The sequence below is a fragment of the Mustela lutreola genome, chromosome 2 (genome assembly GCF_030435805.1).
Source record: "Mustela lutreola isolate mMusLut2 chromosome 2, mMusLut2.pri, whole genome shotgun sequence".
Classification (NCBI taxonomy): Eukaryota; Metazoa; Chordata; class Mammalia; order Carnivora; family Mustelidae; genus Mustela; species Mustela lutreola.
Genome location: NC_081291.1, coordinates 2,424,038 through 2,448,118, shown reverse-complemented (window position 1 = coordinate 2,448,118; position 24,081 = coordinate 2,424,038). Strand labels below are relative to the sequence as shown.

General features: G+C 62.9%; 3 protein-coding genes across 6 annotated transcripts in view; 2 read left to right on the top strand and 1 right to left on the bottom strand.

The window, feature by feature from the left end:
• The first annotated feature begins 398 nt into the window (after nt 1-398).
• Nucleotides 399-3,643, top strand: LOC131823287 (small integral membrane protein 24-like). Its single transcript, XM_059159448.1, has 4 exons — nt 399-563; nt 941-1,052; nt 1,329-1,391; nt 3,072-3,643. The coding sequence occupies exons 1-4, from the start codon at nt 491-493 to the stop codon at nt 3,214-3,216; spliced, it is 393 nt and encodes a 130-aa protein (XP_059015431.1). The 5' UTR covers nt 399-490; the 3' UTR covers nt 3,217-3,643.
• Nucleotides 3,644-4,864: 1,221 nt separating this feature from the next.
• On the top strand, nt 4,865-6,690 carry LOC131823288 (small integral membrane protein 24-like). The gene is made up of 3 exons (XM_059159449.1): nt 4,865-4,993; nt 5,121-5,232; nt 5,940-6,690. Exons 1-3 carry the CDS (start codon nt 4,912-4,914, stop codon nt 6,064-6,066), a joined length of 321 nt encoding a protein of 106 aa, XP_059015432.1. The 5' UTR covers nt 4,865-4,911; the 3' UTR covers nt 6,067-6,690.
• A 7,208-nt stretch (nt 6,691-13,898) lies between these two features.
• NFIC (nuclear factor I C) overlaps nt 13,899-24,081 on the bottom strand; it is a 54,550-nt gene continuing 44,367 nt past the window's right edge. The window contains exons 7-11 of one of the 4 annotated variants that reach the window (XM_059159441.1): nt 23,484-23,609; nt 21,894-22,078; nt 21,143-21,290; nt 19,202-19,287; nt 15,061-15,227 (exon numbers count right to left, since the gene is read on the bottom strand). In XM_059159441.1, the coding sequence (XP_059015424.1) occupies nt 15,210-15,227; nt 19,202-19,287; nt 21,143-21,290; nt 21,894-22,078; nt 23,484-23,609 (563 nt within the window). In that variant the 3' untranslated portion in view covers nt 15,061-15,209. Of the gene's footprint in view, nt 15,228-19,201; nt 19,288-21,142; nt 21,291-21,893; nt 22,079-23,483; nt 23,610-24,081 lie in introns of all 4 variants that reach the window. The other 3 variants (XM_059159440.1, XM_059159442.1, XM_059159443.1) reach the window with 3 other exon arrangements.

The following is a 24,081-nucleotide window of genomic DNA, read 5'->3' as shown; positions in this document are numbered from 1 at the left end:
CTTGGAGATGGATAGTGGGCACGTGGCCGTCACTTCTTGTCCCTGTGCTCATCCCAGTATTGGCTGTGGGTCCCCAGGGGTCCGGCAGCCAGGACGTGGCCATATAAGCTGGTGGTGGTGGGGAGACCCCAGCGCCAGCTGTTTCTGCGTGATGTCCGTTCTCCTGGCTTCCTTGGCCTTCTCTGCAAAACGGGGACGGAGACATCTTGTGGGGTGTTCAGAGAAGGAGACATAACGGCATCTGGTGGCCCTGAGCCCAGGCCCATCTCAGCCTGGCCACTGCAGCACGGAGCCTGGGGGACCTGGAGGCTGGGTCCTGGGGCAGGCACAGGGTGGAGGGGCCGGACTCCTGCGTTAATTGTTATACCAGGTCCAGAGTCTGACCTGCAGGTCTGGACCGGCCCCGCCCCTAGGCCTGCCTGCTGCTTTATCAGGGGCCGGGCAGGGCCTCACCCAGCCAGCCTTGACCGTGCACCGCCGCGGCTCTTCTATGACCATGGAGACCCTGGAGATCCCTCTCCTACTCAGCGCCCTGCTCCTGTCACCTGCAGAAGCTCAGCAGGGTAGGACCCGATCTGGACCTGGTGGGGTGGTCGGTGGGGGGGACAGGGGTGGGGAGAGTCCTGGGAGGAACTCACCCACAGGCTCACAGTCTCCCCATTTTTCATGATGAGGAACCAAGACCTCTGACAGGAGAGGCAGGCAGAGGAGGAAGGGGTCAGACCCCTCTTGGAGCCCCCCCCCAATCCCCACACTCTCTCGGGGCCTCTCTCCGCATTCGTGAGATGCTCCCGGGCCCCTCCCGTTCTCTAGAACGGGTCTCTGACACCCAGCACCCCATCCGCATTCCCCAGCACCCTTCCCCTGTCCCCTTCCGGGGGGGGGTCAGACCCCTGGCCTGGCCCCAGCTCTGAGTCGCACCTGCTCTACGTCTGGACAGCCTCGCAGTACCGCCCGAAGCCCTGGCTGGTGGGCCTGGCTGCCGTCGTGGGGTTCCTGTTCATCGTCTTCGTCCTCATGCTGGTTAACCGCATCTGGTGCTCCAAAAAGAGGTGGGAGCCCCTCTCCCCGCTCCCCACAGCCGCTGTCACTGTCCTCTCTTCTCCGCAAGGCGCTGGGCACCCCCCCTGCTTCCTGACTCTCTCTGGTCCTCTCCCTCCTGTCCCCCCATTTCCCTGCTCCTGCTCACACAGGCCTCACAGCCTCACGGTCTGGGACAGCCGTGCAGCCCAGGCACCCTGCTTTGTGGGGTTCATGTGTCCCAGCCAGGGGAGACTCTGAAGGCGACCTCCTGCCCTTCACTCACCTTCACCCCCCGTCTCTTGCAGAGCTGAGGATGAGGAGTTTGCATTCGGTATGGAGTCCAACCCCTATCAGGACACAGCCCTGAGGTACTGCCTGTGTGAGTGTGTGTGGGTGTGTGCAGGGCTAGGGGGTTTGTGGGAGCCCCCTTGGAGGGGGGAGAGATGGGTGTGCATAGATGACCTCTTTCTGTTCTTGAACTCCTCAAACACATTCCTGCCCCAGGACCTTTGTACACACTATTCTCACTGATTGGAACAGCCTTTCCTGTATCTTCTGGCTGGCTCCTCCTGCAGTCCCTGTTCAGATATTTCCTCCTCGAAGAAGCCCACCCTGGCCACCAGCCTGCCTGACACTGTGCCCCACAGCTGTGCATTCTTTGCACTTACCACCAGCTGAAATTATCTTAGTCATTACACCCTTTCTTGACGCTAGCTGGTAGTTTCCAAGAGATGGATAGAGCATAGCTTTGGTCCTAGCTGTGTTCCCAGGGCTCAGCATGGGACTTGGCACACAGTAGGTCTGTTAAACAAGACCGTGGTGTCAGATTGGGTAGGTGTCTGTGCACGAGCATGCGATCTGGGATGGGTGACTCTCCTGGACTCCATGTTTTCTATGGTCCCGACTGGTTCCAGACATGATTCTGGTGGAAGGCTCAGGGAGGAGGCAGGGCTGGGGGCCCTTTAAGTGTAATATCCCAGCTTGGGCAAAGTTGGGGGTTGGGAAATAGGAGTGCAGGAGAGGGGAGGAAGCCAACCTGACCAGAAGATTCTCAGCCAAGCCCAAGATGTATTTTGAGGGAGAGATGCAATCCCAATTGTTTGCTTTGTCTGAGACCCAGTGCAGGGCCTATGGAATGTGATTCTCATTCCCAGGATGTGCTGGAGGTTCTTGAACCCACCTGAGCTCCCGTGTTGGTAGTTTTCTCCCTGCCCGTTCATTCCTCCATCCATCCATGCACCCACCCACACACCCACCCACCTACCCATCCACCCAACCATCCACCCAACCATCCACCCAACCATCCACCCAACCATCTACCCACCCACCCACCCATCCATCCATCCACCCACCCACCTACCCATGCCTCACTTTCCAACCATCCATCATTCATCCATCAGTCTTCCTACCCAGTAACCCATCGACCCATTCATCTTTTGTACACTGCCATCCGCCCACCCACTTACACTCCCATCCATTGATCTGTCCTTCTCTTCTTCCTGCTCATTCACTCATCTTCCCATTCACTTATTCGTCTCTCCACGCAGCTGTCCATTCACCTAACCACTTACCTGCCCATCGCCCATACACCCGCCCACCCGCCCATCTGTCCATTCATTCCCTTACAGCCATCACCTCCTCACCCACCCGTCCATCCACCGATCCACTTCCCGCACCCAAAAGCCCAATGACCCATCCATCCATGCACCCTTCCACACTCCTGTCCAACCAGCCGTCCACCCCTCATTCTTTCTCCAATTAACCTCCCACGCTGTGTATCTATTCAACCCTCCCCTGCAACCTTCTGGTCACTTCTCTACCTATCTACCTACTCATCCATCTTCCCACCCACCTCCATCCACCTGTCCATCCCTGGGGTGGTTGAGTCTTAGCTTCTGCCTTTGTGAAATGGAACTAGCGAGGCTTCCTCTGTTTTGAGGACTGTTTTGAGAATTCAGCGAAGGCGCAGAACACCTGGCCCAGGTAGGTGCCAATTAAGTGGGAGTGACTGTTTCTCATTGTGGGCTGGGCCCTTTGTATCCTTACAGTGACGAAGGCAAGAGGGAGAGGAAAGGGGTGACAAAGGACCAGAAGGACAAGACGGCGGGGAAGGAAGGAGAAACGAACTCAGGGCTGGAGCTGGAGGAGGAGGAGTCCGGAGGCCATGGGAAGGTCGCGAACACAGCCATGTGAAGAGTTGACACTCGCTTCCTCCAGGCAGCTGCCCAGAGATGCCCCTTCCATACCGTGTAAGCAACGGCCCGGACGTGAAGCCACCATAACAACTCCCATGTAGAACCGAGAGCACCCAGGGAAGAGCGTGGGATGTGCCCCGCCCCGCCAGGAGGGCTCCGTGTGCGCATGTGTGGGCTCTTTCGGCCCTCCTTCCTGACTTGTCCCGCTAGTGATTCTTCTTGCACTTGGAGCTCGTTCTTGGTTGTGGAGAAAGCCCCAAGCTTACCATCTCATGGCTCCCCCTACTTCTCCCCGCTGCCTGATTTCTTTTCCCTCTCCCTGCTATCTGTTGGCCAGAACCTCCCCTGCCCCACTCAGCCTCAGGGACCAACACCGGGTAGGGGTTGCTTTTCCGCATGAGACCTGCATTAAAGAATTGATAAGAGCCGTTCAGAAGGGTTCCTGTTGTCTCTTGGACTCAGATTCCTCCTGGGGGAGGCAGATTTTGGGGTTGGGGTCAATGCTCGTGCAGGTATGGGAGAGCAGGCTACACGGTGCCCAGATGCCGCCCCTGTCCCCACCGCCCCCCCACCCCGGCCCTCTCCTGGCAATCTTGATTTTGCTCCCTGAGCCCTGGACTTTGAGCCCTGAGAGCACCATATCCTAGGAATTCCTCACTACCCCACCCCTCGTCTGGGGGTCATGTGACCCCATTCCCGGGAACTGGGTAGGGGAGGCTGTGTACCCCAGCGCTCTGCGTTCCCCTGGGAAGGGGCAAGTACTTTCTCCTCCCAATTTCCAGCCTCCCCTTTCACCTCACTTTCTCCGGGCCCTGGACCTTGCCCTGGATGTTAACTATTTCTTAATAAGGACCTTGACGAAGACGCATCCGGGCTTGGTTCTGGGGCTGGTCGCTGGGGTTGCTGGTAGATGTAAACCAAGGCTGCTAGAACACTTCCAGAATCGTCCACCAGGGAGTGCAAAAAATAAATAAAGTCAAGATAATACAGGCCCTTAGAGATGCTCCCAGGGAGCCCTGGGCATTTCCTTCCTCCGCCTCCATCAGTGCACAATTAGTCCCTTTCCCAGCTGAAAATGGGGAGGCGTAGAGAGAGGAACGCCACCGGCCAGGTCTCGCGGGCTGCAGTTGGCAGAGCTGGGACGAAGGCCAGGCGGTCCGCGTGATGATGGAGTTTATAGGCTCTTCATAGTCTGAGGTCGGGTTTGGAGGTTAATGCCCTAGGATGGGAGAGGGTTGAAGCGCTGGGGGGGCCGTTCCTGGCTGTGGATCCTAGCTGGGAGCACGGTGTCCCTCTGGAATGCTGTGTGGCCCCGGCAAGGTAGCCCCTCGTCTGCACCCTGAGGACAAGAGTTAGGAGGCTTGAAGCAGCTTCCAGGGCTCAAGAGCCATGGCAAGGCCTGGCGCACAGTAGGCTCTCGGGATGCGTCCCCACCTTTCCTGAGCCTCTCCCGTAGCTCTGCCTGTGGGGGGAGGGGGCCAAGGGGGACCTTAGGGAGACAAGGTGCTGGGATGCCTTGGACGCCGGATCCCTCCCCAGCAGACCCAGAACCCCGGGAAGGGGGCCCCATCCCCCCACTTCCTGCAGCACTGGCCACACCCTGCCCTGGGGTGTCCTGGGCAGGCCACTTCCTCTTCTAATGGGGTGGCATCCCCAGAACCCGCTGGCTACAGGCGAGGACAGACAGACAAGGATGGACAGATTCCGGGTGACCGCTGGCCCAGTCTCCCTTCTGGCGGCTCTGGTCCTGCAGCCGGTTCAGGCCCAACCCTGCTGTAAGGCCTCGGGAGGGAGAGGAGGTGGGAAGCGAGCTCCCCCACCCCCCCACCCCACCCCCCATTACCCGCCCCCCACCCCGCCCCGCATGGCCCAGCTGCTGACCCTGCCCCATCCTGCCCGCAGTTGCCCAGAGGAAGCCGTGGCTGGTGGGGCTGGGGGCCATGCTGGCCGCCCTCTTCCTCCTCTTCATCCTCACAGTGGTCTACGCCATCTGGTGCAGCCAGTCCCGTGACAGGTGGGCCCTGCTCCTGCCCTGCTCCTGCCTGAGTCCTTCCCCTGTGGAACCCCAGGGCTCAGAGCCCCTTCCCTCCAGAGCGTCCCAGGAGGCAGGGCAGGGCCCCGGGGGGGAATTCTTTGATTCAGAACCCAGGGGGCCTCATCGAACCTCACTGTCTTCCCTCCGGACTCTCTGCCTGAAAAGCAAGGGGGCTTCCCTGAGTCCCCAGGGCTCATGTGTGTGTCAGATGGGATCCCTAAGGTCCTCATCACCTCCCTTCAAACCCCACGCATTTATCCGTCCCTCCGTCTGGTCCTGTGTGTGTGTCCATCCCGCTGTCTGCACCTCCGTCCACCTTCCCACCCACCCTGCATCCGCACGTCCATCTGTCCATCCGTCCACCCATCCGCTCATTCGCCTAGCCGCCCACGGATCGGCCTGTCTCCCTGGCTCTGCCAGTTCCCTCACCCACGGTCCTGAGACCCAGGAGGCCGGGGCGGCGGGATGTGAAGAGCCAGGTTCGGGCTCCCGGAGCTCCCGCGTGGGCTCCCGAGCGTGCTTCTTGTTCAAACAGCACCGGTGCCCTAACCTGTCTGAGCTCAGCTCAGCTTCTGCACGGTGGGAGCCACCGGCGTGCAGGCTCAGAGGTTCAGGGGGGATCGCGAGGCCTGGACACGAGATTCTTATGACGTGGGGTTTTCTGGAACCTTGTTTTGTTTCCGCAGCAAGAAAGAGAAGGAAGAGGGGACTGCGAGAGAAGAGGGGAAAGAAGCCGAGGGCAACCTGGGGCTGGAGCTGGAGGAGAAAGGGGGGCCTCCAAACCGCGAGAGAGTGGAGAGCTCCTCGGAATGAAGGCTTCCCACCTGCCTCCTCCAGGCAGGCCTCCCAGAGATGCCCAATGCCTGTTCTGCACCCTACAAGCAAAGAGCTGGTCCTGGGGCCCGTGAAATGATCCCATGTGGGGTTCAGATGAAGTGTCCCTGAATGAGGAGGGCTCAGGTCCCGCCCCAGTCCCCCCCCCCACCCCCACCCCCGCTTTGCATTTGCCAGGGCCTTAATACACCCCCTTCCCCAGGCCCCTTCTCAGGGGTAAGAGGGACAGTGGGAGGAACTGCAAAGGCCCTGCAGTGTTTGCGGGGCCCAGATCCGGCCCGGCTGTCCCGCCGATGGGCCCAGCACATGGCGGCATCCTGGGAGAGAAGGGTCCCCCCTCTAGGCACTGATTTGCTGGTCACTGTCTGCAAGCCGTTCCTGGGTGCGGGTGCTGAGCTTGGGAGGGAACGCAGCACCCTCCCCCGACCCCCGGGCAGCTCCCCGTAAGGCTTGAACTCCCAGCGTCCTTGCTGTGCAGCCTCAGCGTGTAACCTAACCTCTCTGCGCCTAAGCTTCTTGTCCAGTAAAAGGGTGCGGGGGGTAACTTGATCCTTTATAAATTGTCACGAGGATTAAACGAAACAGTGTCCATGAAAATCCTGAGCACGGAGCCCAGAACCCCGAAGGTGTCTAATAAATGTCAGCTTTTCGGGAGGCTGAAGTGGTGGGGATGCGGCCGGCGCGTGGGAGGCTCCCGCTCCGGGTGGGGGATCTGGAAGGGCACCGGGGGCGTGTCCAGACCGCGCCCCCGCGCCCCTCCGCCTGTCGTCCCTGCGGGGGACGCGGGTTCGGTTCCGAGGAGGGGTGCGGAGTGTCCGGGCGGGAGGCGGCGCCGCGGCCGCGGGGGAGGGGAGTAGGCGGGGCTGTGCGGCTCCGCCCTCTCCGCGGGGGCGGGGCCCGACTTCTCCCCTAGGGGCGTCTGGAAGTTGTGGGGGTCGCGTGGCTGTCACAAGCCTGCACCCCTTTAATGGCCTGGAGTCGGAGGCCCAGGGCGGCGAGCGGCCTGCGGTGCGGGACCGCCCCCGAGGCGCCGGCGACTGCGGAACACGGAGCTGCCCGCGCGGTGGAGGCCCGGCTGCCCCCCGCCCCGCGCCGGCCGAGCCCCGCCCGCCGGCCTGAGGGCGCCGGCTGACCCCTACCCCCGCCCCGGCCGAGCCCCCGACCCCGAGCCCCCACAACAGGCGGAGCCTTCACGCCGCCAAAGAAGCTCCTGCTGGCGCCCCCTTTCCGGCTGCGGGGAGCGGCTGGCCCGGGGGCGGGGAGTGGGGCGCAGGTGGCTGCGGGCCCCTCCCCTAGAGACCCGGCTCCGGGTCCAGAGCCTCGCCCGTCCACGAGGGGGCGCCAGAACCTCGCTGCTGAGGCGGAAGCGCCCAGCCCTGTCGGGGTTGGGACTCAGGAAGGGGACGGGAGGGATCTGGGGGGCCTCGGACCGCCCCGTCCCCGTCCCGACAACTGGCGTCTGTTCCTGCCTGGGCGGCGGCGTGGGGCCGCGCATCGGCGTGTAGTGGAGGGCACTGTGCCTGCTGGTCCTTCTGTCTTGTCTCCCGGTTCCTTGGGAAAACAGCCCAAGTCCTCCCTGAGACCCCCAAGACCCTGCAGGACCGGCCCGTTCCCTCCGTGTCCTTCCCTCTTCCCTGGGCCCCTCACAGTGCTCCAGTCACGCGGGCCTCCTGACTGTTCATCCAACAAGCCAGGCAGCGTCCTGCCCCAGGGCCTTTGCACAGACTGTGTCCTCTGCCTGAAACACTCATCTGTCAGATTTCCAGGGGGCTGTGTCCCTCCTATTCATCTCTGTTTAAATGTTAACTCCTTCCGCGAGACCCACTTTGCTTTCCCTTACTTTACTTCTTTGGCACTTACCTCCTCTGAAATATATACATATATATATTAAAGATTTCATTTATTTATTTATTTGACAGAGATCACAAGTAGGCAGAGAGAGAGAGGGGGAAGCAGGTTCCCCGCAGAGCAGAGAGCCCAATGCGATGCGGGGCTCCATCCCAGGACCCTGAGCCCATGACCTGAGCTGAAGGCAGAGGCTTAACCCGTTGAGTCCCCCAGGCGCCCCCCCCTCTGATACATATCTGACTTATTCTTATTGTTTACCATGTTTTTTCCCATCTTGGAACTGTACGAGCTATGAAGGCAGATTATTTTGGGCATTTTGTTCCCTGCTGTGTCCCCAATACTTGGTACTCACAGATGCTCAGGAAATCTTTGCTGAATGAATGGGACTTTGCCAGGTGGAAAAGAGGGAAAGTGTTCTGTGCATTGACGGAGCGCTGACTGTGTGCCAGGTTTTGTCCTTGGAGCCGGGGAGGGGGGTGGGGTTTCCCGGCACAGAGCAGGTGCTGCACAGATGCCCGTGGGGTTTGTTGACTGAAGACCCTGGGGAGATCCAAGGCTGGTCAGGGAGGAAGCTAGACTGGGGAAAGGTGTGTGGGCCTCCTGGAGGAAGAGGATGTCCTTGTGGGACCTGAAGGGTTTGCCTAGAGTGGGGAGGCAGTGATGAGCAAAAGAACAGCAGGAACCAAGGTTCAGGGCTGTGAAACAGACCAGTGTAGAGACAGGGAGACCACAGGCCACCAGGAGCATTGCAGGAAGGACCTGGGCCCTGAGCTCACCGACGTCAGCATGGAAAGTGTGTCCCTCCCACGGGCCTTGCGGACACGGATGTGGGTCCAGATTGCTCTGTGCGGGCGCCCTGGGTGCCTGGCCCCAGCGCTCGCTGCCAGGAGCCTCCCCACAATCAACAAATGTCCCTAGGCACTGTGGACGGTCCCTGGAGGCTGCTGGACAGAGGCCACGGTCTCAGTCGCTGCCCGATCGTCCCGCAGCCCCAGCCCCTTCCCTTCGCGCTCACACAGAACAACCCATAAGGCACAGAAAGGAGGACCCAGGACAGTCAGCGAGAGTTGAAGCATAGCTTGTTTAATTTTTATACATTTTTTTCTTCCTTCTTTTGTCTTTTTTTTTTTTTTTTTTGCTTTTTATTCAATCTTTTATGGAACCCCCCCCTTGTTTCATTTTTTTTTTTCATTTTTTCTTTTTTTTTTTTTTTTTTGCATAGGGAAACAAACAAACAAAATAATAACAGCCAGAGTCACTTTCTGTAAATGGTACGTAGGTAGGCGCATCTGCAAAAACCGAATGACTGCGTAATATACAAGGTTATGACCGGAATATGCTGCGGGCGGCGGCGGCGGGCGGGCGCGGGGGAAGTTGGCCGGTCTGCCAGCTCGTCCTGGGTCCCCGTCCCCGAGGGGAAGGGAGCCGCGGGCGGCAGACCCAGCCGGGACCTTCTCCCGACCGGGGTTCACGAGCATGGGGTGTGTGTGTGCGTGTGTGTGTGTGTGAGAGAGAGAGAGAGATCCGGTGTGTGTGGCAAGCAGGAAGCGAGAGACAGAGTAAACTATCCTGGTAATATCAGTAAAATGCAAAATGGGGGGGGGGACCTCAAAAAATATCTCGGAGGGAAAAGAAAATGAAAATGAAAAGCAACACCACCACCAAGTTTGTCAGCGAGAAAGTTAGGAAGGAAAGAAAGGAAAGGAAAAGAGCGAAGAACAAGGAAACTCGGGGGGGTCTGTCCTTCCTCTGCCCCGTGCGCTCTTGTCCCTCAGACCCTCTCGTCTGCCCGCATGTAGGGTCCTGGGGGAGGGAGGGCAGGAAGCTGGGGGCAGAGGCCAGGGCCCCCCGGATTCGAAGGGACTTTGGTTTTGGGGGCCTGGCTGGGACCCAAAGCGGGAGGATGGGGTGGGGAGTGGACTTCAGGGGCTCCCAGCCAGAGGGGGCTGGGACAGCTTCCGTCCCCTTCCCGGGGGTCCCCTTCTAGCCAGGAGGTGTGAATGGAGGGCTACGGGGAGGGCAGAAGCTTGGGGGTGCGTGACTTCCTTCCGGCCCCGAGCCCTGACTCCTGTTGGATCCTACTGCCTCTTTTCTGAGGCCTGGGCGGGGGCCCTGGGGAACAGGGGAGGAGAACCCCAAAACCACACCAGCAGACATGTGAGGCACTGCTTGGGAAAAGTCTTGTTTTGGTATCGCTGGCAACAAGTCCCGCTGGCACAGCTTTGGGTCTGGCCCCCCTGCCTCGCCTGGGGGGCAGGGGGATGGATGGAGGGAGGGATGGGGGAGGGGCGGGTCAGTGTAGAGGTGGGGGCCTCAGGGGTCCGCAGGGGCAGAAGCGGGGAAAAATGGGGGCCCGCGGAGGAAGCTGGATGTAAGGACGGGTCTCTGGAACCCGCCTCCCAACAGCCTCCCCAAAGAAGAGGAGAAACCGGGGTCTCAGAGAGGGAATCCAGGTTAAAATAAAAAGTAGCCATTGTAGAACCTGTATTATGAGAAAAAACTCCAAAAATTATATATATTTATATATATGCGTGTGTGTGTACAGAATAGCCCTAAACTGGGGGGGGGGGGTCAGAGTACCGTGGGAGGAGCCAGAGCGGGGAGAGGGTCCTCGAGCGGTGCCTCGCAGGGGCAGGAGATGCTCCCCGGCCCCAGGCTCCCACCTAACTGGTCGCCGTCCCCGGGGACAGAAGGTTCCAGAGCAGAGACGGGGATGTGTGGGGCTGAGGCTGGACTTGTCTGCTGCTTGGGGGGTGCAGACACCCCCCAGGTCTCCTTCGGGGTTCCTCTTAGGTCTGATTGTCTAGCTCAGGGTCAGGGGTTGGGGGTGGTCTGGGCTTGGAACTTGGCCGGAGCCTTGGGGCCCCAGACCCCCCTCTCCGCAGCGGGACAGGACTGGTCTTCCCGCCTGTCCGCACCTCCTTTTCACCCTCGTCGGGAGCCCGTGCCCTCGAGCCCGTGCCCTCATGCCAGAGAGGCGTGAGGGCGACGTGCATACATCCAGGAGGCCTCTCTGTTCTCCTCAGCATGGCTGGAGCCCAGGGTCAGGCTGGGGGGCCACCCACGGGCAGGGAAGGACCACGAGTGGTGGGGGCAGCAGGCGTGGGAGGGGGCGGGGTTGGAGAACATGTTCGTTTCACACACGTGAAAAACCACGCAGGGCCCAGCGGCCCCTCCCCGTGCCTGCAGCACCAGCCCCACTGAGGGCTGGGGAAGGGGTCTGGCTGGGTCCCTGTGTCCCCGCCTTATTCTGCCTTCTGCTTTCCTGGGGGATGGGGTGGGGGACACACGGGCCCAGGACGGCACTACCGGCTCAGCGGGGCACACAACTGGGGGCGGGCTGCGGAGGGATGACGTGGCCCCCGCGAAGACCCTCGGGGAGGGGTCCCGGGTGGGACACTTCCTCCCCTCCCCTGGGTGTCTGCTCCCCAGTTCTGGGGGAGAGGGGAAAGGGATAAAACCCAGAAATCTACCGCATGAAACATGACACACAGGGCCTTGAGCTCTCGGATGAAAGGACAAATCACGGCCACGGCCACAGCCACTGAGAGTGCGACCTGCCCCCTGCCCCTGACTTGTGGAGGCATCTTTTTAAAAGGCATGGGATGAGCGTCTGATGGTGGATGGAAGTTGGGCTGGCCCACGGGGCTCCTCCCCGCTCCGGGGGCGGCCATCTGCCTACTGTGTCCCCACAGGAGATGGGGGGTGCCAGGGGCGCCGGAGCTTAAAGGGCCCAGCCCTCGGACACCCCGCTAACCGGCTGCTACTGTCTCAGCTTTGGTCGAGTAAAAAGCAAAGGAAATTGGGAGAGAGAAGGAAAAAAAAAAGAACAAAAGCCAAACAAACCAACAACAACGGAGAAAGGCAGGAAAAGGATGTGGAGTTGAGGACAAGACAATCGTGTGACAGCCACCAGACCGAGCGGCCTGCGCCCAGGGCTCGTCCCCGCGCCCGCGGGCCGCCGGCCGGGCCTGGGGTGGCCAAGCTAGGTCTACAGGGACAGACAGACAGATATTGCATATATTGGGTTTGGCTTCTGTTTTCTGTTTGTTTCATCCCAGATAACCGCCCCCTCCCGGCCCCTGACAGCTGGAAGACAGAGTGGGTGCTGCGGCAGGAGAGGAGCGCCGCCCCCGGCCGGTCTCCAGGGATGGGGGGGTGGCTGGGGAGTCCTTTGGCAAGAAGGAAGAGGGGTTGGGAGGAGAAGGAAGGGAGCCTGGGGGAGGCGGCAATGTGACCCTGAGCCAGGGGGACGCCAGCCTGCAGGACGGCCACCCTGTGGGGCCAGGGCTCACCCCTGAGGTCCGCCCGCTGCTGTGGGCAGGGGCCTCGGAAGGGCCTCCTCTGGAACCCAGGGGTGGGGTGGGGGCGGCAGAGCACCAGGGCGCGCCCCCCACTACAGCGGGAGGCGTGGCGACGGGGGGGGGGGCGGGGACAGGGCCGGCCACGGAGCCACTGTTCTGTGGATAGCTTTTCTAAGCGTGGGATTTTCCTTTTTTTCTGTTTTCAATTCTTATTTTTTTTTAAATTTTTATTTTATTTTTTACAAATAGAAATACATCCCCCTTCTGTTTTTATTTTTTATTTCATGTCATTGTTTCGTCTTTTTGTCTTGGAACTACACGAGCAGAGCATGCGGCTATCTGTGCGCTGATATTGTTTAAAGGTAATACTTATTCTCGGAAGGCAAGGCACATCATGTGGTAGAAAATTTCGTGCAAATTAGGAAACATGGAGTTTTTTTTAAGGTTTTTTTTTTTGTATCTTTTTTTTTTTTTTTTAAAGAGGAGGGGGGTAGTGTTGGGGGGGGAAGGGCGGGGGGAGGGGGATAGAGCCAGGTACGATTTGCCATGCAGGGTCAGCCGCAGCGAGCTGGCCTCAGGAGCCAGGTCACAGGAATCCCCGACGAAGCACCATGCAAAGTTAGGTAGCTGGGGGCCGTCAGACGCCCTCCCCTACCCTGCCTACCCGCACCCTAAGGTTCCCGGCGGAGAAGCTTCCGGATACCCCAGCTGCACGACCCACCCCCTCCTGCCCTCCCGGAGAGTGGCCCATGCTTTGGTCCCCAACAGCTACCCCGTGGAGGGGGGCCCTGGGGACAGACGGACGGACCAAGGGTTCTCGAATGCCTCTGGACAATGGGAGGGGGCTGGGTGGGGAAGGGTCTTTCTCTTGATGGTTGAGTGGGTTTGCCAAGCCCCTTGGGCTGGTTTGGGAGGAAAGTCCAGTTTCTGGAGAGGCTGGCCAGGCCTGGGGAACCAGGAGAGGGCCAGGGGCGCCAGGCTGGGAGCAGATGAGGTGGAGGCCCAGCCCAGGGCGATGGCTTTGGCCCAGGCCAGGGGGTCGGGGGTCGTGGTGGGGAAGGTCTTCCCCAGGCCCAGGCGTGGAGGAGGCCGGTTGGGACTCAGATGGATGGGGTGGGAGGGGTCCCTGTGTTCGGGCCTCATGACCCAAGAACACCTAACACCCGCTCCCAGACTCCCCCACCCAAGATGGCCATCCTGGGGTGGGGGTAGGAATGGGGCCAGGGAGCCAGGGTTGGGGGGGCACCCAGGGTCCCTAGCTTAGTGTTTTTGGAGCGGCTCAACGGAAAACGTTTAACAGATGGGAGGTCCCCCACATGGCCACAGGGGACCCCCCCAGGTGCCGACCCCCCGCTGCCCCAGACAGAAGCCCCCGATCCCCCCACCCGGGCTCGTGCACACCGTGGGTGCCCGGAGGCCCGGCTCTGATGCAACACCCCGGCTGTGCCCCACTTCGGCGGGGGGAAGATGAAAGTGCAAACCGTGGCCCCCCTTTGGGCTGGGAGGCGCCAGGGAGGGGTGTCGCTCCAGGATGTAAGGCACTGGCAGAGGCGGCGAGGGAGGGCCCGCTGGCTTCCCCAGACCCCACCCCGTGCCCGAGCGCGGCAGGGTTGAGGAGTCTAGCTCTGCCCTTCGGGCCGCCTGTGGGGGGGTCCCCATCTCTCTAGCTCGGAGGGGAGCACAGCAGTGAGGGTCAGCGACTGGAGGTGGCTGAGTCGGGGGAGGGAACGGAAGGGCCCACGGCCACTTCCCATTCCAGCTGGACAAGGGGGGCGGGCGGTGGGAATCAGGCACTTAAACCACTCGCTCCCACCTCCCACCTCCGTGGGCTAAGCAGGGGGCAGGGGGGTCCTTCCGTCCCGGGGCTCAGGCGGATGAGGCTCCGGACAGGGTGTCCCCTCCCCGGGAGCTCTGAGTCTCTCCACTCCGCCCCCCCCCCCCCGCCCCTTCCTCGGAAAGTGCATTTCTTACAGTGTGTGCAACGTGGGTCCCTTCCCGGGGGTGGGTGGGGGGCGCGGAGCAGGGCCGGCGGCGGGATGCGGGGTGGGGGGCCTCCTCTGCCGGGGGTGGAGCTGGGGGGCAATTGCATAGAGACTTTTCTTCCCAAACAGGGTAGGCGCGCGGCTGTGAGCCCAAGTCCGAGTCGGGCTGGCGGGGGCCGGGTGGAGGTCCCTCAGCCAGGGACGCCCCTGACAATGCTCCCGCCACGCGTCCCAGTGCCCTGGCGACACCCAGGGTCTCCCCACAACCCTCTTCTGCCCCTGTCGTGTCCCCGCCCACCCGGGCCTCCACATTGGCCTCTGCTGCCTGCCACCCGCCCCCCACCACAAGGACCCCCCCCCCCCCCAAGCACCCATCTCCCCACTCGGCAGACACCATGGCAGAGGCCCGGCGGGTGTCCCGGCGGCGGGGGCACAGGGAGAGGTGGCCTTGCTGGGTGTCCTGCCCGGCGGGGGGGCCCGGGCCGGGGCACGGGGCCGCGCTCACCTGTTCTGGGGCGGAGGCAGGGGGCGGGCGCCCGCCCTCGGAGAGCAGCAGCGGAGATGAGTGAGTGAGGACGGAGGTCGGCGCCGGCGCGGCCAGCGGCCTCGGAGCGCACCGGACTGGTGGCGGGGCCTGGCCCTCGGGTCCGGCCGTGGCGTCCCGAGAGTTCTGAGGGGCGGCCGTCTCTACTGTTCGGCGTCTTGGATGGGTGGGTTCATTTCCATGGTGGTTTTTTTTTCCTTTTGTCTTTTCTTTGTTGTGGTGGTTGTTGGTGGGGTTTTTGTTTTTGTTTTTGTTTTGCCTTTTTTCCTTTTTGCTTGTTTCCCTCCTGCGTGTGTGTGTCTGTTCTGTCTTTCCGGCCAGGCTGGGAGTCGGCAGGGTCGTCTCGCTCGCTCGAACTTTCCACTGAAAACGTGGGCCGGGGCCGGCAGTGCGGCCCCCTGGGATTCCCGCGATGAAGGAGCAGGGCGTGGGAAGAAATCTTTCTTATCCCAGATACCAGGACTGGGTGCCCAATGGGGACACACGGAGAGAGAGAGAGAGAGAGAGAGAGAGATGGGGGTCAGTCTCCCACCATGGACCGCACTGGCCACTGCCCGGTGCACCCGCCTCCCCGGGACCCCTGTCTCCCGTGTCCCAGACGTGTCATAACCTGCTAGGGGACCCCAGACAAGGCTGCTGGATGAAATGCAGGGTGCCCAGTGACAACCGATCTCTGGAGAAACCCCAGAGAAAACCCATTTACGGTGCAACTTCTGGTCTATACTTATGCTGCACCAATTTTTTGAAACTTGGCGACCGGAGCTGTTCACTTTGTTTTTGACAAATGTTAAAACGCTCCCCCCGCCAGATTCCCCACGAAGGAGGGACTATGCCTCCAGCCATCCTGTTTCAAAGAAGAAAATACGGACTCAGAGAAGTCAAGGAATTTGCCCAGGGCCACCAGCGCGGGAGCACCAGAGGGGAATTCCAACTCAGCCTGCGTGGCTCTGGCCCTTGCCTGGCCCCCACCTGGCCCTGGAGAGATCATGACCTCCACTTTCCATGGGGCGGAGGAGTAGGGGTCGGGGTGGGAGGGACTGGGGCACCGGCTCAGGGACGGTTCCAGCCTGGGTCTCCACAGGGAAGCCACAGAACAGCCCTTTCTGGAAAAGCATCCAATCCACCTGCGGGAGGCCGGCCCGGGAGCCCCCACCCCCCGCAACTCAGGCTGCCGCAGCGTCGTCCCTCAGTCCCTCACCCCTGCTATCAATCAGTTGTGCTTTCCATCGGGCTGTCCCTGTGGGCCATCCCAGTGACCTGGCGCCCTGGCTCCCAGCCCCCCACCTTCAGCCAAGTTCAAGTTCATCTTGGCCATTACCTCATGTCTGGTTTCTGTTGGCAACCAGACAGACTCTGGGCGTGACCCTCCCCCATGGTGGCCTCCCCTCAGCCCTTCCTCCTTCCCCCTCCCAAGGCCTCTGGTCCCAGTAACTTAACATCCTCCCCCTGGCCTGGGGTGCGGGGGGGTGGTTGGTGAGGTCCCAGCTCTGGGCCCCCCCCGGCCTGGCTGGAGTCACCAGTGTGCCTCCAGCATGTGGCTTAGCCCCTCTGGTCCCGGCTTACTCGTCTGCTGGGTGGGAGTCGTGTGCTTCTGGGCAGAAAGGATCCTGGTACAACATGTCAGCAGGGCCCCCCGGGGGGGGGGGTCCCCATCACAGCGGAGAGTGGGTGGGGGTGTATGGGCCCATGGAGCCCCAGTCTGGGGACCAAAGTGATGGACGGCTCAGGACTTGGGGGGGCTGGTGGGGGGAGATGAAGAAGGCAGGTAACTGACCAAGGGGGAGAGGCACGGATGCGGAGAAGGGGATGTTGATTGGGGGAGGGGTACTAGTCTGGGAAGGGAAATTAACGGGGTGTAGAGGCGATGCTGGGGAGGGGGACGGTGGGGGGGGAGGGGCACTGTTGAGGGAGGGGCTGTTGATGGAGAAGAGGACATTGGCTGGGGGAGGGCACTGATGTGGGGGGAGAGGAAGACAGAAGATGGACAGGTGTGTGGGGGAAGCTGCTGGAGGCTGGGGGGGCGGAGCTGGGGGCTGGCGGGGGACAGGAAAGCCACCGTCCCAGGAATAATGATGGCGGAGGCAGAAGTGCTGACTGGGTCAGAAATGAGAGGCCTCGAAGCTAAGAGCCCTTTGCATCAGGGCTCCAGGAGCGGGCAGCAGGTCTCACGGTCTGCTCCCTTCCCTTAAGGGTCTGCAGGGGGCAGGGAGCAGGCGCCTGACCCACTAGGGAACTGGGGCACCCTTAGTCCAGGGACCAGGGGTGCAGCTGGCAGCAGGGGCTCCCCGGGAGTGGCAGTCCCCGCTCACCCAGGTTGGGGCCTCACCTTGCCCACAGCCCAGACCCCTCGGGAGCCTCTCACCCAGCTGGCATCTCCCTTCCATGTCCTGGGGGCTCCAGCAACACCAGCCCCAGAAAGTTCTTTCTCATTTCCAGACCCAGCTGTGCCCCTCCCTCACTTAAAATCCCTCCACGGCTCCCCACGGCCCTGAGGACGAAGCCCACCTTCAGGATGTTTCTGTAGCATTTCCAGCCTTTGTCAGTGCCAAGCCCCTGCCTGGGCACCCCTGTCCTGCTCTCCTGTTGGCCAGCCTTTGTAGCGGCTCCAATCCCTCCCTCCCCAGGCAGGGCGCGAGGTGCCTCTTCCTGAGCTTCCTCCACACCAGCTGGGGCCCGCTGGCCAAGGGGCGGCCACGAGAAGCAGAGAACCAAAGTATGCCCTGGCCTGCCTCGGTTTCCCTCCTCTTCCAGAATATCTGCTGGAAGGCAGAGGTTGAGCATGGGGAGGTGGGGGGTTGGGAGCCCGGAGAAGAGTTAAGCAGGCAAGGCGTCCCCCAGCCACTTCGGTTTCCGAAGCAGATGGGACATTCCCAGCCTCTAACTGGGGGCAGGTGAGGAACCACGGGCTCCGGAGCCCTGGCGAGTGGGGGTGTCCATGCTGGGACTGACAGAGGGTGGCCACGGGGTCCCCAAAACCCAATGTGCGGAGTCCTGGAGTCGCCCCAGCTTGCTGAGGGCCCCTGACCAAGGGGTCCCTGTCTGGATCCTAGCCAGAGCTCTGCTGAGGCAGAGTACTCAATATTCGGAGGGAGCAAGGGTATGTGGGGCCGTCTTTGCCCCCGGGTGCCCTTTCTAAAGAAAACTGGTCCTGAAGGAGCGCTCCCTGGGAGGTGTCTGAGGCCAGAGAATGAGACAGAGGTTCAGAGTGGGTAAAGCAGAGCCAGGTGTGAGCCCCGGCCTCCTGACCCCAGCATCACTGCTGAGGCCCCGGCAGGGAGGGCAGGCGACAGCTCCCCCGTACACTCTAGCCACTGCCAGCTGCCAGCAGCCGCCTGGTCGGCCCGGGAGGGTCCCCAGCTGATTCTGTCTTAGCTAAGGACAGGTCGAAGCCACTTCTCCACCTCCTTCCTAACCCCTGCCCATGCCCTGTGGCAGGAAACCCTCCCCCAGGACTGGAGGGACCACATGCGGCCTCGGGGCCCACAAACACACAGGCTCTGCGACCCCGGCAATCTGGAGATGCTGGGGAGCCCCGGGCTGCTCGCTCTGCAGATCCGGGCATTGGGGTCCTGCAGCGCCTGGCTGACAACCTCCCACACCCTCCCCGACACATACTGGGAAGCAGGGACTCCGGGCTCCAGACCCCACCCCCGGGCACCACCTGCCAACAGATGGCCAGCCAGCAGCGGCACGGACTCAGACCCCAGACCCCATACCCCGGAAGCTGAGAGCCACGCATCTTAGCTCTGGACCCATCAGGGCTCTGCTCTCCCCTCCTGCGTGGCCTCAGGCAACTCGCTCTTCCTCTCTGAGGCCCCTGGTCTGGTCTTCCGCTCCCCCCCCACCACCCTGCGGCACACTCGGCCCCATGGGGCACACTCAGCCTCAGCCCCCCTCTGCACATCAGAGACCGCGGCCCCGGGCGCGGGCTCTACTGGGGGGCCCCATCCCCCGTCTGCCTCCATTTCCCTGGCTGCCGCCGGAGTCCTCGAGTCCGCGGCTACCCTCGGTCCCCCTTTCTCATGCCCCCTCTGGCCAGCAGCACGGAAGGGGACGAAGGCTGGGGGCTGCAAGCTTGGGCGGACGTGCTGTGTGATCCTGGGCAGATCCCCTCGCCTCTGCGGGCCTCAGTCTTCCCATCTGTACAAATGGGCCTGGGGTGGTACCAGCCCCGGCCTCGTGGCAGCTTGGCCATGAGGGTCTCCCCGTTGGGAAGCGGCAAGCGGGGCTGGAGGCTGTACCACGTCCCCGGGCGCGGGCTCGAGGCCCTGGGAGGGTACGGGCAGCTGGACCCCCTACCACGCACAACGGCTACTGTGCCAGGGTTACAGCCGGAGTGGCGTGGGACCAGCAGGCCGGCCTCTCCCTGCGCCCCCAGGCGGGGCCCTCTGCCCTGCCCCGCCCCGCACCCCCCCAGCCGGCCTCTCGGCCCCTACCTGTGCCTGATAAATGCCCGCTGGATCCCTTGGTCCTAATCCCACAAAGGAACGGTTTGCAGGGGACGTGCCGGGCGTAGAGTAGGCTGCGGGGAGAGAGACCGAGAGCCCGTTAGCAAAGGGGGCTGTGCGGGAGCACCCAGAGAGAGTGGCCGCTGCCCAGGGTCACACAGCCGGCCTCCACACCCCACACCCGGCGTCTCCAAACCTGCCGCCCTCCCCGGCTGCTCCGGGCGCCCCGGAGAGCCCACAGTGCCGGGCCCTGGGGTCCCACAGGCGGGGCATCTGCTGATGGAAGGCGCGAGATGAGATCCAGAACCAGAGACCGACCGTGCGTGACTCAGGGCCGTCTGCTCCCGCGGCCTGCACCCCGAGCGGGGCGCGTGCGTCACGGAGGGCGTGTCACTGACTCCTCCTCCTCTCGGAGGCCGCACGGGCAAGGCTGGGTGTTTGCGGCACACGCGCACACGCGTTTCTAGTTACGCTCACGTCTAGAGTTGTGTCTTCTTCCCCCCCAGCTACGTGCCGCTGCTGAGGGAATAATTCTCAGCCCGAGGCTGCCGGGGAGGTTGGGGGCCTGGGACAGGCTGGGCCCAGGGTGGCGGGAGCGTCCCTGCGTGGGATCGGCCAAGCTGCCTGTGCCCCTAGAGCCGGGTGCGGAAGGAGAAGAGGGAGTTCACGGCCCGGTCCTGTGGACCTGCAGAGGCCTCTACCCAGCGAGCGTGACGGCTGGTCCCGTTTTACAGATGAGAGTGGTCAGGCCAGGGGGTACCCGGGCCAGTACCCTCTGCTCCCCGCCTGGCATGGCGCTGAATGTTGTCCCCGGTCTCGCTCCTCCCCTCGCTCCCCGCCAGCCGACTGGGTACCCTGCGACCTCGCTATTTTACGTCCTGAGAAAACAGGAGGCTCAGAGGGCAAGGACGTCCCCGTGAAGACGCACGGGGCTGAGCTTCAGGGACGGGATTCAGACCCGGCGCCTACGCCACAGGCACAGAGAAAGCCCTTCCAGTCCTGCAGCTGCCCTGGGTCCTGGCTGGCCCCGGATGGTGGGGACAGGGGCGCGCCTGCGGGGCCCCCCGTACCCCGGCTAGGTGTGGTGAGAGAGATGCTCGGAGTGTGACGGGCAGACTGAGAGGTCTGGGGTTTCGGAGATCACCTGCTTGGGACACAACTGAGACGGCGTGGCGGGGCGGCCCGGGTAGGCAGCGCGGAGGAGCGTGCATGGCCCCCCTGAGCCTGCACGGGGGTTCAGGGAGAGCCACTCCTGATGGGGGTGGACTCCAGGACTGCGATTTTCGGAGCCACTTCCCAGCCTGGAGCAGCCCCGGCCTGGGGGGTGCAGGAGGACCAGCAAATGGTCATCTGGAACCACATCCAAAGGACGGAAAGTTCTAGAAGGCGAGGCAGTCAAACTCAAGGCCTTCTAAGGTCAGGTGGACAGGTGGGGACTATCCCATCCAGAGGCGTGGCCCAGCCTGGGTCACCAGCAGGAACGGAGCCCGTCGGGGCTGCGTTTTTTCTGTTGAGAACCCGCAACTCTGAAATATTCACGTGAACTGTCCTGACTCTAAGACAACAACAAACTTTCCTTTTCCACCAACAAAGGGCATCTGGGGGCCACCACTGCCCCCAAGGCCACCAGTCCGAGATCGTTACCTACTGCCACCTGCCTGCTGCACAGAGGAGGGCGGAGGGGCCGGGAGCGGGCACACAGGGACCCCAGACGCCCCTCTGGTCCTCTCCTGCCATTCCCTAGGGCTGCCTTGGCCCCAAGTGGGCCCGACCACATGGCCCCCGGGGCCTCTATCCGGGGACCCACCAAACTCACCGGTACCCCGCGGGCCGGGCCCGAACCCCTGACCCCAGCAGTCGGGGAGGGGGGAGGAGGGGGCCCCTCAGGGACGCCCGCCCTGCCACGGGCACCGCTTCCCGAGTGCTTACAGGGCGAGGTCGGCGACGTGCTTCCTCCCTCGGAGGTGGGTTTGGTGGCGGGGGGGAGCGCCAGCCGCGGGAGCCCAGGGGGCGGGGGTACCAGCATCTGAGCAGAAAGGCAGTGACTGGACATTTTGAGCTGACCACTTCCATTTAACTGGGAGGAACAGAGAGACAGGTGGTTAAGGCGGCGGGCGCCCCCTCTGCCTCGGGCGGCCAGCGACGGCCCTGCCGGGGAAGGGCCGGGCTTGGCGTGACCGGGCGAGTTTGGTGGGTACCGCTGCCGCCCCCTCGCCTGGCCCCGTAGGCTTCTAGAAGCATCCTGGGACCCTGTGTCTCCTCCTGAAGCCACTCTTCACCCATCTGTTCCTTCCACGAGACGCCACCTAGACCTGACCGGGGTCTGACCCCACGGGTGGGGCTGTACACTCCCCTCGTCCACCTCACCCACAGCTCCAAAATGCAGAGGGCTCTGAACCCCGAAAGCTAGTCTGGAGAAGATGGGCCTGCGCCGAGGCCCCAGACCGTGTGTGACTTGGGGGGCAAACTGTGTGCTGTCCATTCCGGCACCTGGAACAGCCTTCGTGCTGACCTGGCCCGGCTCCCGGCACTTCAGGCAGGGCAACGCGGCCCCACCGTCCACGAAACCATTTAAGACGGGGGCTGCCTGACGGAGGGCCCCCCGGGGAGGTCCCCTGGAGCCCCGTGTGGGCAGGTGGCCCCGTGGGGCAGAGGGGAGGCCCAAGCCCCCCAGACTCACCGGTCCAGGCTGCTGGCTGGCTGGGTCACAGGCCAGCGACACGAGATCTTTGAGCGGGTCCTGGGGGTTGAGGTGAGGCGGGTAGCGGATGGCCGTGTGCGGGAAGTAGGTGGAGGCCGTCTGGGGCAGGATGGAGGTCGTGGGGAAGTGCAGGGCGGAAGACGGGTGAGGGCTCCGGGCGATCCCTGCGGAGAGCGGGAGGGCGGTCAGTGCAGGCTCGGGCTGCGGACACGGTCTCTCTGCGACTGGGTCTGCAGGCACGAGCCCCCAACAAAGCAAGTCCCGGCTTCACGCGCTCAAGCTTGAGCAGCTCTACCATACGCCCAGGGGTTTCTGGTGTCACCATTTTTTAAAGCAGATTCCACACCCAGCATGGAGCCCCACGTGGGGCTTGAACTCACGACCCTGAGATCAAGGCCTGAACTGAGGTCGAGAGTCGGACACTGAACCAATGGAGCCCCCCAGGTGCCCCGGTTCTGTCTGGTTTTAAGACAGGACATGGAGGCTCTCTGAGGTTATGTTCCCCGTCCCAGACCAAGTAGCCGGCAGGTGGCAGACCCAGGGCTGCCCCACAGCCCACCCCAGGGCTCAGCCCGCTCTCTGTAGACAGTGTACTGGTTTCTAGCACATTCTCTGGGCAACCAGTATGACAGTTCCTTTTAGGACACTCTTATCATCCTGAAAAGCAACCCTGTCCCCATCAGCGGTCACCCCCGTCCCCTCCCCAACAACCACGAGTCCCCACCGGCCCCCTTCCCGTCCGTGGAGGAGCCTGGTCTGGGCGTGTCACACACGTGGACTCACACCCCGTGCGGTATGGCCTTCAGTGTCTGGTTCCCTCCCCAAGCGTCGTAGGCTCGGGGTCCGCCCGTGAGGGCGCCTTGCTCCTACTCGCGGTGAGCAACGGGCCTGCGTCGGACTTGCTTCCTTTCCTTCTTCTAAACCACCCGGTAACTCCTCGTATGTTCGCTCTCTTTCTAGAACATCCCCCCAACCGCAGCCCTGCTTCCGTGACCACTCGCTCCCCTCCTCTCTCCCGCTGCCAGTGAACAGGGTGGACGTCTGGCTTCTCGGGCCCCAGGTCCTCCTGCAGCTCCTGGGCTCTGCCCACCACCGCCTGGGAGCCGCCGCAGACGGCGTGTCCACGGGTGGACGCGGCCAGGCAGCCCCGGAACCCACATGCGCGTCTGCCCTCATGGGGCACCAGAGCATCATCATCGTGAAAACCGGCTCCCTGGCGACATTCAAGCCCTCGATCTAGCTCATTTGGTCCTAAACACAGTCCTCTGTACCCCCTGGGTGGCCTCCACGTGGCCTGGCCTGTGTCCACCCCCTTCTGGGATCTCCCGACCCTCTGTGGGCTGAGCATAAGACGAGCAGGCGGAGGGGCCAGCCCAGCCCAGAGCCCCTTCTGGTACAGACGGGGACACTGAGGCCCGAGAGGTGATCAGGGCCAGGCGCCCCGAACCATGGCACGTCCAGGTGTTCTTGTCTGGCCGGGAGGCGACGGCCATAGGACTCATGTTCAGAGGGCCCGAGGGGCGTCCCTGGCCGAGAGGGACCTGGTCGGAGGAACTGCCGCGTGCTCACCGCTGTGCACGGCGATGACAGGCCGGTGGTGCTGGGTGAAGCTGGAGAGGCGAGGGGAGTCCTGGGGAGATGGGCTGTGGAAAGGTGACTTGTCCATCTCCGTCTTCTTTACCGGCGACGAGATGCCTGCGTGGGGGGAGTCCGAAGGTCACAGGGCCGCAGGCAGCCAGAGCCCGGCCCTTCCTTCTCCCAGCACCCCGGGGGGCGAGGGCCCGGGAGCCCACTGTCCGGGGGCGGGGGGCGGGAAACCGGGGCTCCGAGCACAGAGGGGGTGGTCGCCCAGGGTCACGTGGGCCGTGGAGCGAGGCGCCTGGGGCCCATGGAGGGCTGCGGACATCAGGCCTGGCCCCCGCCTTCTCTCCTGGACACAGGCAGGTCCGCTCGGGGCTGCCCCGACCCCCTGGGCCACCAGGGCCCTGGACAGAAGGCCACAGGGTCCCTCGGGAAGGTCCGCCTGGCAGAGGTGAGCCGGCAGGACGCGTGCGGACCTCATCCTTGCTGCGGCGAGGACAGAATTTCCTGTGGGGCCGTCGTGAGGGGCAAGGGAGGCGGGGCACGACAGCTGTCAGACCAGGGCCTGGCACCCGCCCGGCCTGCA